General features: G+C 43.4%; 1 protein-coding gene and 1 long non-coding RNA gene across 3 annotated transcripts in view; both read left to right on the top strand.

Annotated features, from left to right (window-relative positions):
- The window catches only part of LOC120909959, a 275381-nt gene that overhangs the window by 64435 nt on the left and 192797 nt on the right, over positions 1 to 18149 (top strand). The gene's annotated exons all lie outside the window — the stretch shown is intronic.
- On the top strand, positions 9236 to 17615 carry LOC120909952 (brevinin-1CDYc-like). The gene is made up of 2 exons (XM_040321775.1): positions 9236 to 9343; positions 17387 to 17615. The coding sequence occupies exons 1-2, from the start codon at positions 9240 to 9242 to the stop codon at positions 17514 to 17516; spliced, it is 234 nt and encodes a 77-aa protein (XP_040177709.1). The 5' UTR covers positions 9236 to 9239; the 3' UTR covers positions 17517 to 17615.

Raw genomic sequence — 18149 nt, 5'->3', positions numbered from 1 at the left:
CCAGAACACAGCGGAAACCAGTCAGCACGGCGCAGCGCGACTCGCGCAGCCGCCGTAGGGAACTGGGCAGTGAAGCCGGAGCACTTCACTTCCTGGTTCCCTCACCGAGGGTGGCGTTGGGGGCAGCAGAGTGACGAGCGATCGCTCGTCCTCTGCTGCGGATGGCGCTGGACTCAAGGACAGGTAAGTGTCCTAATATTAAAAGTCAGCAGCTGCAGTATTTGTAGCTGCTGGCTTTTAGGCCCAGATTCACGTAGAATCGCCTATCTTTAGGCGGCGTAGCGCATCTCAGATACACTACGCCGCCATAACTTAGAGTGGCAGGTCCCGTATTCTCAAAAAACTTGCGCTTTAAGTTACGCCGGCGTAGTGTAACTGGGCCGGCGTAAGCCCGCCTAATTCAAATGTGGAAGTGGTGGGCGTGTTTTATGTAAATTAATCGTGACCCCACGTATTTGACGCTTTTAACGAATGGCGCATGCGCCGTCCGTGGACAAATCCCAGTGAGCATGCTCCAAATGATGCCGCAAAGACTCAATGCTTTCGACGTGAACGTAACTTACGCACAGCCCCATTCACGGACGACTTATGCAAACGACGTAAAACGTGAAAAATGTTACGCTGTTCCGACGTCCATACCTAACATTGGTACGCCTCATCTACGCCTCATAGAGCAGGGGTAACTTTACGCCCAAAAAAGCCTTACGGAAACTACGTAAAAAAATGCACCGGGCGCACGTACGTTTGAGAACCGGCGTATCTAGCTCATTACCATATTCGACATGTAAATCGACGGAAGCGCCACCTAGCGGCCAGCGTAAATATGCAACTTAGATACGACGGCGTAAGAGACTTACGCTGGTCGGATCTAAGACAAATCTATGCGTAACTGATTCTAAGAATCAGGCGCATAGATACGACGCCTCACACTCAGAGTTACGACGGCGTATCTTGAGATACGCCGGCGTAACTCCTTTGAGAATCTGGCCCTTAATATTTTTTTTTTTCGGCGGACATCCGCTTTAAGATCTGCATTGTTGTGTATTTGTTTAAAACACTTTTTTTTACTGATCTTGTGCCATAAGATTACAAAGAGACAGACCAATCTAGCAAAGACAAAAACAAAAAAGTAGCCCAATCCAGCAAAGAAGCATCCACATATATCAAAGACATTTTCATATAGCAAAGAGACAGTCAAATCCAGCAAAGAGACATCCCCATTTAGCAAAGGGAAAGTCAAATCTAGCAAAGAGACTTTCTCATTTAGCAAGGAGAGTGTGACTGGTGGAGGGGCAGTGTGACAGGTGGGGGGAGTGTGATGGGTGTGGGGGAAGTGTGACAGGTGGGGGCAGTGTGACGGGTGTTGGGGCAGTGTGACAGGTGGGGGGGAGTGTGACAGGTGGGGCAGTGTGACAGGTGGGGGCAATGTGACAGGCGTGGGGCAGTATGAAAGGCGGTGGGGGCCAGTGTGACAGGTTGGGCAGAGTGAGACAGGTATATAACTATCCAAAATGACCCCATAATACTGTAAATAAAGCAAAAATTAGAGATGTGATTCCTCTTAAATTGATTTTAGACTAAAACTGTCTAAATAGCAGATCAGGAGATAACGAAACTGCTGACTGGGTGCTGATATATGTCATACCCGGAGGCTAGAAGGTAAATATTTTTTAGTAAATACATGTGGTATCAGGTATGTGTTCCTAAGATAGATGTGACTTCTAAATTAAATTACTTCTCTTTACTTAACTTGTTTGTCTTCTGTTATATAAGCCAACTCCGTTCCTTGTAGAGTAGATCTCCACTGAAGTCTTCCAGTCGTCTACATTCTCAGCACCAACTGAACCACCCGGTATGTATATACTGGAATATCGTTACGTTATTATTAATAATATAATTATGATAAGGAAAGAAACCTTCGTATTCAGATTTCAGATAACATTTTAAAATCACCTCTGTTTCATTTTGATTTTAAATGACGGAAGGTTCCTCATATCATTTTACCTTAATGGCTTTTTTTGCACAATGACTTTTTTAGGTAATTTCTTTTCCCAATTTTTTTCAACCTTTAACTACATTTAATATGTAAAAGAGCAATCCATTGTTTCAGTATAATGGTTGCTAAAGGGTGAACCAAAAGTAGAAAATGTCTGGAAAGAATGATGACCTGCCTGCTCTTATCTGCTCTTATCTGCATGACTTTTTAACACCAATGTTCTGTGATTTATTTATGATGAACTTTTGAATGGCATGTATTTAGCTTAAATTTTTAAAGTTCTGACAGCGCTGAATCAAATAGCTTTCAGTGGAAAAGTGTCATATACTTGCTAAATCATATTAGTTTGATTCCCATATAATGTTCTTGCAGTCAGTATATTCTCTGCCCTGTGAAGAATTCAGTAGAAAAAAAAAAAGTCTTCTGGAAACACAAAGCACTGCAGGGGAGATTTACTAAATCTGGAGCACAGAGAATCTGTCTCAGATGTGCATAGTAACCAATCAGCTACTAGGTATTATTGTTAAAGCTTCACTGAACAAGATTATCTGGGCTCCAGTTTTAGTAAATCTCCCCAGTGTTTCTTCTTTCCCTGGTTAGCTTGAGTTTCGGTCCCTAAAGTTTATTTATAGTTTGGCCTTAACCCTTTGGTGGTTCAGTGGATATGCAGTTGGTTAAACGATAGATCCCAGAGTGTGGTTGTAAATGGGGTTCACTCAGAACAGAGACCAGTCACTAGTGGGGTACCACAAGGCTCTGTACTGGGTACTCTTCTAGTTAACCTATATGTAAGTGATATAACTAAAGGTTTGTTGGGCAAGGTTTGCCTTTTTGCTGATGATACAAAGGTGTGAAATAGGGGTTGATATCCCTGGAGGTGTCTGTTTTGCCCCGTACACACGATCGGACCTTTGTCCGACCAAATTTACATTGGAATTCCAACAGAATTCCATCAGAGAAAAAGAGAACATGTAAACTCCAATGGAATTCATCCGAATTTCCGATGGGGCATACATACGGTCGGAATTTCCGATGGAATTACTCCGATGGGGCATGCATATGGTCGAAATTTCCGATGGAAAAAGTCCATCTGACTTTTTCCATCGGAAATTCTGATTGTGTACGTGGCATAACACGGAACCTGATTTGGCATTGTTGGAAGATTGGTCAAAGCAGTGGAGAGTGCAGATCAATATTTCTTGGGGGTACAGTGTTGGCCAGCACTACAGAAGAAAAAGGTTTGAGGATGCTTATTTCAGATGATTGCCAGATCACCAGAAGGAGGTTCTGATTCCCCTAATGAGACCTAATTTTGAATACTGTGTCCAGTTCTGGAGACCTCACTTACAAAAAGATATTGATACGATAGAACGAGTTCAGAGACAGGTAACAAAAATGGTTTGGGGGATAAAACATATCGAGAGCGACTTCAGGAACTTAATATGTACAGTCTGGGGAAAGAAGGAAAAGGGGGAGACATGATTGAAACTTTTAAATACATCAAGGGGGTGAATAAGGTTCAGGAAGGTGTTTTTTTTTTTCAATATAAAAGACAGGATCCTCAGGATTGGGATCTTAACGCACCATAAGCAGTGATTAAATTTGTAAAAATAAAGTTTTTGGACAATTCCTGTCCCTCCGACAGTTAAATTGGGCCATTATAGTTTCTGTTCTCTGCTGCTCTTCTCACCATGTGTTTGGTTTTATTTGACTTTTGTATTGTCTATTCTCGTATTTTTTGTATCAATAAATCTGTATTTTTAAAAGTTTAATCACTGCTTATGGTCCGTTAAAATCTTTCACTTTATGTACCAGGAATGTAGACCGTACCAAGCCTATCCTGTCAGTTGGCAAAAACTTTTCTACCTCTTTTCTACCTCTGTCTTTTCAATATGAAACCAAAATCAATAACATGGGCATATGACCTCAAACTAACTGGAGGAAAGTTTAAAACGAATCTTAGAATTTATTATTTTAGTGAAAGGGTGATTGATAATTGGAATAAACTACCAACAGAGGTAGTGAGACAGTCAACAGTAAACAGCTTCAAACATGCTTGGGATAAACATAAATCTATAGTCAGACAACTATAGACTACTCATTTTTTTCTGCTGTCACTTTTCTATGTTTCTATGTAGTGGGATGCCATAATGAGGCCCCATACACACGATAGAATCCATCCGCAGATAAATCCCATCAAATGGGTTTCTGCGGATAGATCCTATGGTGTGTACACTCCGTCGGATATTTATCCGCGGAGAAATCTCCTCTGGGATGGATTCCAGCAGATCGGATATTTGCTGACATGCTCAACAAATCCATCTGCTGGAATCCATTCCAACGGATGGATCCGCTCGTCTGTACAGACTTACCGGATCCATCCGTCCAAAGGGATTCCCCGCACGCGTCGTAATGATTTGACGCATGCATGGAATTCCTTATATGACAGCGTCGCGCCCGTCGCCGCGTCATAATAGCGGCGACGGCGCGACACGTCATCGGCAGAGGATTTCAGCGGGGATTTCAATGCGATGGTGTGTACACGCCATCGCATAGAAATCTTCTGAAATCCTCGAGAGGATTTATCCGCGGATACGGTCCGCTGGACCGTATCTGCGGATAAATCCTCTCGTGTGTATGGGGCCTGAGTCAAACCAAATGAGGAAACGACACCTAATAAGGCTGCTATACGTCTTTATTGATCATGGGACATATACAGTGTCCATATACAAACAACCAGTGAAAACACCTCCTTAAAAATTAGCACATCTTTCCCCCCAGACCCGTCTTACCCCCCAAGCCTCCACCCTATGATATATGTCCCATGATCAATAAAGACTAATGGTAGCCTTAGTAGGTGCTCATGTTTTGTGGCTTTATGTAGTGCTGTAATAAGTACCTGTTGGTAGGCTGATCAGTAAAATGTTTAACTTAATTTTTGGTACTACTTAAACTGAAGAAATACCTTTTTAAGGATGAGAAGTGTCTAAAGATAAAAGGTACTTAGTTACTTGTATAAGAATCAAAAAGGTGTTTAACAGCAAGTTTTACTGAGTAAGAAAATAAAACTAAATATAAAACCCAATAAACATAAAGATATAGTAGAAACAAAAAATCTTTGTATAAGCCAACTTTGTGTGTTCAGATTTGTGGAAATGTGTGTCTAAAACGGCTTTTAGAGAACAATTCTGGTACAGAGCAGATATATGTAACACAAGTCTTTGTTACCAGCCGACCAGTAGAAAATGGGGGATGGGATATTGCTCTTAAAGGGGTTGTAAAGGAAATGTTTTTTTCCCTAAATAGCTTCCTTTACCTTAGTGCAGTCCTCCTTCACTTACCTCATCCTTCCATTTTGCTTTTAAATGTCCTTATTTCTTCTGAGAAATCCTCACTTCCTGTTCTTCTGTCTGTAACTACACACCGTAATGCAAGGCGTTCTCTCTCGTGTGGAGAAAGCCTCTTGAGGGGGGAGGGGGCGAGCAGGCAAGTCAGGACACTCTCTACTTTGCAGATAGAGAAAGGAGCTGTGTGTTAGTGGGTGTCCTGACACTCCTGCTCGCCCCCTCCCCCCTCAAGAGGCTTTCTCCACACCAGAAAGAAAGCCTCGCATTACGGTGTGTAGTTACAGACAGAAGAACAGGAAGTGAGGATTTCTCAGAAGAAATAAGGACATTTAAAAACAAAATGGAAGGATGAGGTAAGTAAAGGAGGACTGCACTAAGGTAAAGGAAGCTATTTAGGGAAAAAATACATTTCCTTTACAACCCCTTTAAGTACACAGTAAAACCTACTTTTACTGAATTCCAATATCAATCATTTGGCTCAAATATGGTTACATATCCTAATACAGTTTTACATAAAACTTTTATAATGTTTGCCCTTATTAGGAAACATTACAGTAGGAAGAAAGCATTCATAAGTTATATACCTTATAGTGATCAATTATGTTCACATAATCTCAATAGTCTCCTTTCTCCTTCTCTCCAAACCTGGAACAAATTGAAATCACAGACAATTATCTGTGGACTCTTCCAATTCTTAAGCCCCATACACACGGACGGACTTCAAACAAACTTTTCCGTGGATTTTTGTTTGAAGGGCGTTGGCCGTGAACTTGGTATGCATACACACGGCAGGACTTTTTCAGCAAACTTTCTCAGAATCACGTATTTTTTTCAGCTCTTTTCTGCTCTTTACTGCCACCCTTTTGTTAACTTCTGCTATTGTTGGTTGATGTTAACATTGGTTCTGAGCATACGTGTTTGTACTTTGGACAAAAGTCCGATGGACTTCTGTACACACGATAGGACTTTGCACCGTAGGACTTTTGTTGCCGAGAAGTTTGTCCATGTGCAGATCGAACTTTTGTCCGATGAAAACTGAAAAGGTTTGTCCGATGGAGAGTACACACGGTCGGATTTTTTGGAAAACCTGCTCATTTTGAAGTTTGTTGTCAAAAAGTCAGACCGTGTGTATGGGGCTATACAATAAAAAACTCGAAAGAAACCCTTAGGCCCCATACACACCATAGAATCTATCCGCAGATAAATCCCATCAAATGGGTTTCAGCGGATAGATTCTATGGTGTGTACACTCCGGCGGATATTTATCCGCGGATATTTCCGAATTCCAGCAGATAAATATTTGTCGACATGCACAGAATATCTATCCGCTGGAATCGGATCCCACGGATGGATCCGCTCGTCTGTACAGACTCACCGGATCCATCCGTCCAAAGGGATTCCCCGCACGCGTCGTAATGATTTGACGCATGCGTGGAATTCCTTATATGACAGCGTCGCGCCCGTCGCCGCGTCATAATCGCGGCGACGGCGCGACACGTCATCGCCAGAGGATTTCGGCGCGGATTTCAATGCGATGGTGTGTACACGCCATCGCATAGAAATCTGCTGAAATCCTCGAGAGGATTTATCCGCGGATACGGTCCGCTGGACCGTATCCGCGGATAAATCCTCTCGTGTGTATGGGGCCTAAGTCCAGTTAGTAAAGGAGATTTATATACAGTAATGATTTTCAATCTAACATCCTTTATCACTGCTTGAGTGAGGGCCAGAGTGGGTAGACAGAGATTGGAACTTTGATTTTTGTGAACCAGTTCCAATGGTATTTGAGAACCTGCTGTGCTCTTCCTTTTGTGGTATTAACCCCCCTGGTGGTATTCCCGAGTCTGGCTCGGGGCAGGATTTCGATACCAAAAGCGGTATCCCCGAGCCAGACTCGGGATCGCCTCGCAGCATCCACAGGCGTGGTTTACTTACCTTGTCCCTGGATCCTGCGATGCCTCCCCGCTGTGTGAGCCAGCGGCGTCCTCGCTCGATTCACACAGTGCCTGTGTGCTGCCAATCTCCATTCCCTGCGACGTTACGACGCACGGGGGCGGAGAATGGCGCCAAATTCAAAAAAGTAAATGAACACATTACATACAGTATACTGTAATCTTATAGATTACAGTACTGTATGTAAAAAATACACATCCCCTTTGTCCCTAGTGGTCTGCCCAGTGTCCTACATGTACTTTTATATAATAAAAACTGTTCTTTCTGCCTGCAAACTGTAGATTGTCCATAGCAACCAAAAGTGTCCGTTTATGTCAAAAGTGGTTTTAGAGCAGCTAGAAAACAGCGATAATAAATTATAATTACTTGCAGAATTGGACGATAGCGATTTGTGGGGAAATTCATCATAAAAAAATAAAAGTAATGACAGCGACAATTCTGCAGCTGAGCAAATTTCAGTGTTTTTGATTTGATTACATTATTGAATAATTTTTATTATAATTATATTATTATTTGTTATAATTATTTTTATAGTTATTTATTATATTATAATTTATGATTTTATTTTTCAAACTTTATCATACCAGGGATGTCTACTAGATTCTTGTTTGGACAGATTTAAGTGAGTTATTCCTTATGCCGCGTACACACGATTAGGCATGTGCATTTCATTTCATTCCGAATCGAAATTCGGACGAATTTTTCATTATTCGGACATTCGGATGGATACGAATTCCCGAATTGCAATATTAATGAATTTACCGAATCCGAACGAACGTTTTCGATTCCGAATCGAAAACCCGTGGACGAAATTCGATCGGAATTCGAATTTTTTTTTTTCGAATTCCGATCGAATTTCGTCCGCGGGTTTTCGATTTGGAATTCGAAAAAAAAAATTATTTTTTTTTTCTTTTGGAATTCCGATCGAATTTCGTCCGCGGGTTTTCGATTTGGAATTCGAAATTTTTATTTTTTTCGAATTCCGATCGAATTTCGAAATTATATTCGAAGAGAGAATTTTCGAATTCGACCATTTTTTTCGAAATTCGGTCGAAAAAGAAAGAGTTCCGAAAACGAATTTAACACATGTAACGAACCTAACTTAACGAAATTAATTAAATAACGAATTAAAACGAAACGAAACGAAACTAAATTTTCCCTTTTGCACATGCCTACACACGATCGGTCCATCCGATGAAAACGGTCTGATGGATTTTTCCATTGGTTAACCGATGAAGCTGACTGATGATCAGTCGTGCCTACACACCATCAGTTAAAAAAACGATTGTGTCAGAACGCGGTGACGTAAAACACAACGGCGTGCTGAAAAAAATGAAGTTCAATGCTTCCAAGCATGCGTCGACTCGTTTCTGAGCATGCGTGGATTTTTAACCGATGGACGTGCCTACAAACAATCGTTTTTTTTTCTACCGGTTAGGTATCCATCGGTTAAATTTAAAACAAGATTGAATTTTTTTTAACCGATGGATAAATAACCGATGGGGCCTACACACGATCGGTTTGGTCTGATGAAAACGGTCCATCAGACCGTTCTCATCGGTTTGACCAATCGTGTGTACGCAGCATAAGAGTGTAAAACGCCAAATTTTCATGCTAAATAATTGTACCGCTTTCAGCACCTAAAACCAGAAAGAATCATACCGCCAGGGAGGTTAAGGAATAAGACAGATCAAATCTAATAATTTTTTTATCAGTGGGTGACCAGATCATATAGGGTCTGGAAAGCATCAAGCAAATCCATGTCATTAACAACACTCAACCTGCCAATAATGGGTGGCAGTCATATGTGATCCTTTATGGTGGTTTATAACAAATGAACATTTGACCTTTTATTGTATTGGAACAATAATTTTATGTGTTCCTGACAGGGTGCCTCGTATTATTTTTAGCCATATTTTCAATTTTCTTTTCTTTTTCTTTCAATGAATCCAAATGATCCACAGAGCCCAAAGATGTTCACCTTGAAGAAATCCCTGTTTGTCCTTTTCTTCCTTGGGACCATCCACGTATCTCTCTGTGAGGAAGAGTAAGTATGAACAAGACTTTTTAAACTAAAAGTATAGACTTTTAAAGATTAAAATGGTTCTAAAGTCTAAGGGCCAGATCCACATACATTTAGTTCCGCGCAGCGTATCAGAGATACGCTATGCCGCCGTACCTTACCTGGCGGAATTTCGAATCCACAACGATTTTGCGCCGTAAGTTACGGCGGCGTAGTGTATTTCTGGCGGCGGAATTCAAAACGGCGATCAAGGGGCGGGTTTCATTTAAATGAAGCGCGTCCCAGTGCCGAATGAACTGTGCATGCGTCGTCCAGAAATTTCCCGCCGTGCTTTGCGCGAAATGACGTTGCAACAACGTCAGTTTTTGAACTTAGACATGAGTTACGTCCATCCCTATTCACGGACGACTTACGCTAAAAAAAAATATTCAAATTTTGACGCGGAAACGACGGCCATACTTAACATGGCAATTCTATCTATACGCCGCAAAATACCAGCTTTAACTATACGCCGGAAAAAGCCGACTACAGACAACGTTAGAAAATGCGACGGCCGCGCGTATGTTTGTGGATCGTCGTAAATCGCTAAATTGCATACCCGACGCGGAAAACGACGCGAACTCCACCCAGCGGGCGCCAAAGTATTGCATCTAAGATCCGAAGGCGTACGAAGCTGTACGCCTGTTGGATCTTACCCAGAAGCCGTCGTATCTTGGTTTGAGGATTCAAACTAAAGATACGACACGGGAAATTTGAAAGTACGCCGGCGTATCAGTAGATACGCCGGCGTACTTGCTCTGTGGATCTGGCCCCAAGTATATTTTACCATAATGCATTCTCTGCATGAAGATACAAAACTCGACAGCACCCGTGCTTATGGGCCTACTTCAATACTATATACCCCGATAACTAAAATATCCAATAATCAAATGTGGGAATATCAAAAATGTACAGCAGCAGCTCACCACATGTACCATGTATTCAACAAAGTATTAAGAGAGAAAGAGCCACGCTTAGTATAAACCTTAAATAGATCCAAAGTCTTACGTTTTACCCAATTTGTGCAAACTTGCATTAGAGTTATGTGTGAATGTGATAGTGCTAAATTGTGAGATAAATTGTCATATAGAAATACAAATCAATGTGATAACCCCCACAAAATATATGTTAAAAATATTTTAGTCCATCTGTGACATAGTTTTATAAATCAAATAAATCCCTTGTCAATGTCTGCAAAGTCCCGTGCCTCAATCTCCTTGTAGCTCGTGAACACAAAATAATCGTCCCCAATGTAAATGCACAAGACTTATAACCAGTACATCACACTAGCTTTCTGTGAATAAATCTTCACCACCTTCAATACCAATTTGTGCTCCAAAGTGCCCCTTTAGGTATGCCCAATCACCGATTTGATTTGACCTCTTATATACACTATATTGTCAAAAGTATTGGGACACCTGCCTTTACATGAACTTTAATGGCATCCCAGTCTTAGTCCATAGGGTTCAATATTGAGTTGACCCACCCTTTGCAGCTATAACAGCTTCAACTCTTCTGAGAAGGCTGTCCACATGGGAATATTTGATCATTCTTCCAGAAGCACATTTGTGAGGTCAGGCACTGATGTTGGACAAGAAGACCTGGCTTGCAGTCTCTGCTCTAATTCATCCCAAAGGTGTTCTATTGGGTTGAGGTCAGGAATCTGTGTAGATCAGTTAAGTTCCTACACCCCAAACTCGCCCATCCATGTCTTTATGGACCTTGCTTTTTTCACTGGTGCGCAGTCATGTTGGAAAAGAAAGAGGCCATCCCCAAACTGTTCACTCAAAGTTGGAAGCATGACGATACTAAGCTAAGTAGGGCAATAACTTCTCCACAGTATGTGGAAACTTTGCAAGAAGATCTGAACAAATTATGGGGTGGGCAACTACAAGGCAAATGAGGTTTAATGTAGAAAAATGTAAAATAATGCATTCTCACTCAGGCCCGGACTGGGACAAAAAATAGGCCCGGGCATTTTGGATTGAGCAGCCCATGACATGCTAACCGGCACCTCCGGCAGAGAGCATGGGGGGAGGTGGAGAGCACATGGAGGGCGGTGGAGGGCATGGGGGGAGGTGGAGAGCACAGGGAGGGCAGTGGAGGGCATGGGGGGAGGTGGAGAGCACAGGGAGGGCGGAGGAGAGCATGGGGGGAGGTAATGAGCACTGGGGGTGGCAGAGAGTACTAGGGGGGTGGTAGAGAGCATGGGGGAGGTGTAAAGCACTGGGAGGGGGTGGCAGAGAGCCCTGGGAGAGGTTGATAGCACTGGGGGGTGGCGGAGAGCACTGGGGGTGGCAGAGAGCACTGGGGGGTGGCATAGAGAAATTGGAGGTGGCAGAGAGCACTGGGGGGTGGTGGAGAGCACTGTGGGGTGGTGAAGAGCACTGGGGGGAGGTGGAGATCACCGGGGGTGACGGGGAGCACTGGGGGGTGGAGAGCACTGGGGGGTGGAGATCACTGGGGAAGGTGGCAGAGAGCACTGGGGGGTGGCAGAGAGCACTGGGGGGGTGGCAGAGAGAACTGGGGGGTGGCAGAGAGCACAGGGGGAAGGCAGAGAGCACAGGGGGTGGCAGAGAGCACAGGGGGGAGTTGGAGAGCACAGGGGGGAGGTGGAGAGCGCAGGGGGAGGTGGAGAGCACAGGGGGAGGTGGAGAGCAAAGGGGGAGGTGGAGAGCAAAGGGGGAGGTGGAAAGCACAGGGGGTGGCAGAGAGCACAAGGGGGAGGTTGAGAGCACTGGGGGGTGGCGGAGAGCACTGGAAAGAGGTGGAGATCACTGGGGGGGTGCTGAGATCACCGGGGGTGGCAGCGAGCACTGGGAAGTGGCAGCGAGCACTGGGGGGTGGCGGAGATCACTGGGGGGAGGTGGAGATCACTGGGGGGGAGGCGGAGATCACTGGGGGGGTGGCGGAGATCACTGGGGGGTGGCAGAGATCACTGGAGATCACTGGGGGGGTGGTGGAGATCACTGGGGGAGGTTGATAGCACTGGGGGGTGGCAGAGCGCATGGGGGAATGTGGAGAGCACCGGGGGTGGTGGAGATCACCGGGGGTGGCGGAGAGCACTGGGGGGGTGGAGATCACTGGGGGAGGTGGAGATCACTAGGGGAGTGGCAGAGAGCACTGAGGGGTGGCAGCGAGCACTGGAGGAGGTGGAGATCACTGGGGGTGGCAGCGAGCACTGGGTGGAGGTGGAGAGCACAGGGGGTGTGGCAGAGAGCACTGGGGGGTGGCAGCGAGCACTGGGGGGGAGGTGGAGATCACGAGGAGGCAAAGAGTATGGGTGGTGTAGGAGGAGCAGTGGGGACGGCTGCATATAAAACAATAATTTTGTCCATCTCCCTTCTGCAGTATTGGAATGCCTGCTTTTCCTCTACCTCCCGCAGCCTCAGGCATTGCAATACTGCAGAAGGGAGATGGAGAAAATGATTGCTTTATATGTAGCCGTCCCCACTGCTCCTCCTATCCAGGTTATAGGAGCGAGGGGGGGGGCTGCACTCACATTTTCTGCTATCCGGGCGGCTTCACGTTGTCAGCAGCAGGTGTCTGCTCTGGCTTCTCCCCCCTCGTAGTCAACCCCCCGGCCGTGGAGTGGCCGAAGGTTTCTCATGTAGCTCCACCCCCCTCTGTGATTATGTTTGCCCGATGGCCAGTCTGGGCCTGTTTCACTGGGGAGGAGAACCTCTGGGGGAATCTAGGATGAAAAGGGACCTGTGGGTCCTAGTAGACGACATGTTCAGCAATGGCATGCAATACCAAGCTGCTGCAAGCAAAGCAAACATAATATTGGCATGCATTAAAAAGGGGATTAACTCCAGAGATAAGACAATAACTCTGCCACTCTACAAAACTCTGGTCCGGCCGCACCTGGAATATGCTGTCCTGTTCTGGACACCAGTCTTCAGGAAGGATTTGGAGAAAGTCCAGAGAAGGGCAACAAAAACAAAACGAATAAAGTGACTAGAGGACCATAGTTATGTGGAAATATTGCGAGCACTGAACTTATTCTCTCCGGAGAAGAGACACCTGAGAGGGGATATGATTTTAATGTACAAATACCATACTGGTGACCCCACAATAGGGATAAAACTTTTCTGCGAAAGGGAATTTAATAAGACACGCCACCATTCACTAAAATTAGAAGAAAAGCAGTTTAACCTTAAAGTGTGTAGAGGGTTCTTTACTGTAAGAGCGGTTAGGATGTGGAATTCTCTTCCACAGGCAGTGGTTTTAGCGGAGGGCATCAATAATTTTAAAAAACTGTTAGATAAGCACCTGAACAACCACAACATACAGGGATATGTAGCTATGTAGCTATGTAACTATGAAATTGTCCAAAATGTCTTGGTATGCTGACAACTTAAGAGTTCCCTTCACTGGAACTAAGGGGCCAAACCCAGCCCCTGAAAAAAACAACCTCACACCACAATCCCCTCTCCACCAAATGATTTGGACCAGTGAACATCTGAGAGTAGAGAGGTCAATGACAAATTCCAATATACTGTAGATGTGATATTAAAATCCATAAGTTTGGGTATAACCTCTTGAAAACCAGGCCTATTCTGACACTTTTTGTTTACATGTAAAAATCTGTATTTTTTTGCTAGAAAGTAACTTTCTAGCAAAAAAAATCAGATTTTTACATGTAAACAAAAAGTGTCAAAATCGCTCTGGTCTTCAAGTGGTTATACCCAGCAGAGGCCCTAGAGAATATAATAGTAGTCTTAGGGCCAGATTCACGATCGAGTAACGCTGGCGTATCTATTGATACGCCGCGTAATTTAAAAGTTGTGTCGTCGTATCTCTGCACAGTATTCTGGGGACAAGATACGCCTGAAAAATGGCTTCAGCCGACCGACGTAAGTCTTAGTACGCCTTTTGTATCTAGGGTGCATATTTACGCTGGCCGCTAGGGGCGCTTCCATAGATTTACGCGTCGAATATCTAATTGAGCTAGATACGCCGATTCACGAACGTACTTGCGCTTACGTTTACGTAAGGCTTACGTCCGGCGTAAAGTTACCCCTGCTATATGAGGCGTAGGTAATGCAAAGTATGGACGTCGGCAAGCGTATCTTTTTACGTCGTTTACGTAAGTCGTACGTGAATGGGGCTGTGCGTAGGTTACGTTCACGTCACAGGCATTGGGCCTGACGTATCTTATGGAGTAAATTCGACGTGATACTGAGAATGCGCGCGCATGCGCCGTACGATCGGCGCTTCATTTGAATGGGGTCAAGGCTCATTTTAATAAAAAAAGGCCCATCTCTTCCACATTTAAATTAGGCGGGCTTACGGATTTACGCTACGCCGTCGCAACTTTCCGGAGCAAGTGCTTTGTGAATACTGCACTTGCCTGTCTAAGTAGCGTAGCGTAAATAGGATACGCTACGCTCAACTAAAGATACGCTCTCCTACGTGAATCTGGCCCTTCATTTTTTATGTTGTGCGGTATATTTGTGTAGCATTTTTTTTTTAAATCCTTTTTTTTTTGTTTTTAAAGTACACTTTTTTTTAAATCTAAAAGTAAAAAAAAACCCACAATATATAACCCAATTTTTGGTAAGATATAAAAGATTATGTTGCGCCAAGTAAATAGATACCTAACTTGTCATGATTTAAAACTGGGCACGTCCGTGGAATGGCATCAAACTATGATACTTTTTTTTACAGGTTAACAGTTTAGAGTTACAGAGGAGGTCTAGTGCTAGATTTTTTGGTCTTGCTTTAATGTTCACAGCGATACCTCACATGTGTGGTGTGAACATTGTTTACGTGTGGGTGAGCATGGGGACGGGGGAAACTATAAAAAAAGTTTTTATTTAATTTTTATTATTTTTATATTGTTCTTTGTATTTTTTATATACATCCCTTGTGATAGCAAAAAAAGAATGACAGGTCCTCTTTATAAAGACATCTGGGATCTTGTAGCTTCCAGTCTCCTAGACCATAGAAGTGATTGGAGACCATCTGGTCCCCAAACACCTTTATTGTAAACTGGCAAAACTGCTGGATCGGATCCCGTGATCCCCGCTGGGATGGGAAAGCCTGAAGAGGCACCAGAGGACAGCAGAAGGAGAGTCCCCTTCTGCTACCTGTAAAAGCAATACTTAGCCACTAACATTGCTTTTAATTTGTAGAGCATCTTCAGTTGAAGAAAATAATACCGGGGTTATGGCTGACAGATGCAGACATAACCCTAGTATAACCATTTGTGTTAATCACGTAAATGTACATGATTTGGTGGCAAGTGGATCTTTGGTACGATATGTAGCCATACCCCCAAAGGAGCCCTGGCCAGGGTTCTTTTTCCCAGTAATTGCTCCACAGCCAGGCACTCATTCACAGTCACTCTTTGGCTCAATGGCAACTCCAGGGGTCTTCTTTTTGGTGTATTTATTTTTGGGGTAACTTGGAAAAGGTTGGGGAATTTGATTGGGATACTCCAAAAACAGAAACTATGTACAAGATGAGGACAGTAAACTTTCTTTGTTAGAACTGAGGCAAAAGTCCTTGCAAAAGCAAACTGTGGACTTGATTCTGTAGTAGAAACAGTTTAAGTGGTTGTAAACCCCCCCAAAATAAAAAAAACATGCAAGACAAAGGCATAATGAGCTAGTATGACTAGCATACTAGCTCGTTATGCATTACTTTCCTTAGATCAAAGCCCCCAAAGCTGTCCTTGTCTCCCCCTCCAGCCGCAGACAACTCTCCCGGAGGTTACTTCCGGGTATAGCCGCTCCGACGCTCTGATTGGCCAGAGTGGCGATGACGTCACTTTCCATTCAGAAAATCGGCATTCTCAGTGCGCATGCACCGTTGTCTACGGTGTGCATGCGCCCCAGACAACGGTGCATTCTTCGTGACAAATATCTCCTAAACCATGTAGGTTTAGGAGATATTGCAAACACCTACAGGTAAGTCTTAATCTAGGCTTACCTGTAGGTAAAACATGTCAGAGAGGGTTTACAACCACTTTAAAGGCATGAAAACTTCTTTCTTTTAGCATCTAGAGCCGAGTCCCTTCACAAAGAATTAGACTTAGTTCTTCAGGACACCAGCCAATGTCCCCTTTAAACACACACAGCTGACTAGAGGGGTGGCGGCATCCAGGGCCAGTGCAAGGTTGTGCCAATTAAATAGATACCCAACATGTCAAACCTTTAAATTGTGTGTGCCCATGAAATGGCAAAAAATTGTAGTACCCTCATTTTTCTCATAGGCAATGCTTTAAAAGCCCCGACAGGATCTCAGTTTAGAGTTTACAGTTACAAAGGCACCCCTATTGCTTTTTGCCCTCTCACAATTTGTTATCTTTAATATAATTACCCACATAGGTTGGACTTGATGGACTTGTGTCCTTTTTCAACCCCCCCCCCCCCCCCCCCATACTTGGAAATTCAAATTTCCAAATTTCCCATTTTCGAATTTTAGATTCTCGGATTTTAGATTTTCGAATTTTCCGAAATTTCCAATTTTCCAATTCTCCAATTTCTGAAATTACGAATTTCCGGAAATTAGAAATGTCGGAAATTAGAAATGTCGGAAATCAGAAATGTCGGAAATTGAAAGATTCGGAATTAACTAATTTGTTAAAAAACGCATTTGAAACTAAACGAATTGCACATGTCTACCACGCAGGTAGCGGGTCTGAATTAGTTTTTAAGAGCATTAGAATAATATTAGTTGGCTCAACGATGGCAAGATCTAATGTTCTGGTGAATGGTTTTTCAGAATTTCCATACAAATGAAATCCTCCTGGTGTATGGGGAGCTTTAGCTGTGTCCACTTACTGATGGGAAAGCTCCGTACCGTAGAATGAAACACATCAGAATCTTCCAGCTGGTTATTCAATAAGAGATTCAAGTTTGTGGCATCCCGCTGTGCCGTATTCCTTTACCATGTTACTGTGGTCATAGAATAGTGGTCAACGTGGCCTAAAAATACACATTTGTGGTCCCAGTGAAATACAGATTTTGTGTAATAATCAATGTTGTTTTATTTACTGATAACTGTGTCTTCTCCCAGGAGAGATGCCGATGAAGAAGAGGGAAGAGATGGTCCCGAAGAAAGGCATGTTGAAGTGGAAAAACGAGTTAATCCAATTGTGCTTGGTGTGTTGCCGAAATTTGTTTGTTTAATAACCAAAAAATGTTGAACTTTGGAAACCTGAATTGGAAATCATCTGATGTGGAATATCATTTAGCTAAATGCACATCAGATGTCTTATAAAAAATAAACATGTAGCATATGCTGAGTTTTCTTCTTTTTTATTGATTGATGAACCCACCTTAGTTGGGGGAAATATTGTCCTTAGCGCACTTTCCTGGCAATGTAATCATTTATGGACATTCAGTTGGGTTCAGCAGCCCCCCTGATCCATATAGATCCTCCACTTTATCCAATCAAGATAAAAGCATACAGAATGGATCAGTCCACACTTACTCTTTATACTTTCACTTTCTTTCTACTAATATTCAAAAAACATTTTCCATCCAGCATTCCACCATCCGTAATGTTCACTGAAATTAATTGCAGCAACACCGACATTGCTATTGCCATATAAGATTAGATGTATAGGAGTAGCGGTTTCTCTATTTTCAGAGTGCTATCATCCACAGTCTATTAAATATAGCAGCACGCTGTGTATAAAGCTTTCATTGTACGAATGTGACAAAATGTTGCCATTCTTACTTGTCTGCATACAGAGTTACCAATATGTTGGCAGGTGCAGTTAGCCTGCCTACCACTAGATGGCTCTGTTCCCGTTATCGAAACCTATACAGTAACT

Source organism: Rana temporaria, chromosome 8 (genome assembly GCF_905171775.1).
Source record: "Rana temporaria chromosome 8, aRanTem1.1, whole genome shotgun sequence".
NCBI lineage: Eukaryota > Metazoa > Chordata > Amphibia > Anura > Ranidae > Rana > Rana temporaria.
This window is presented reverse-complemented; position numbering and strand designations above follow the sequence as displayed.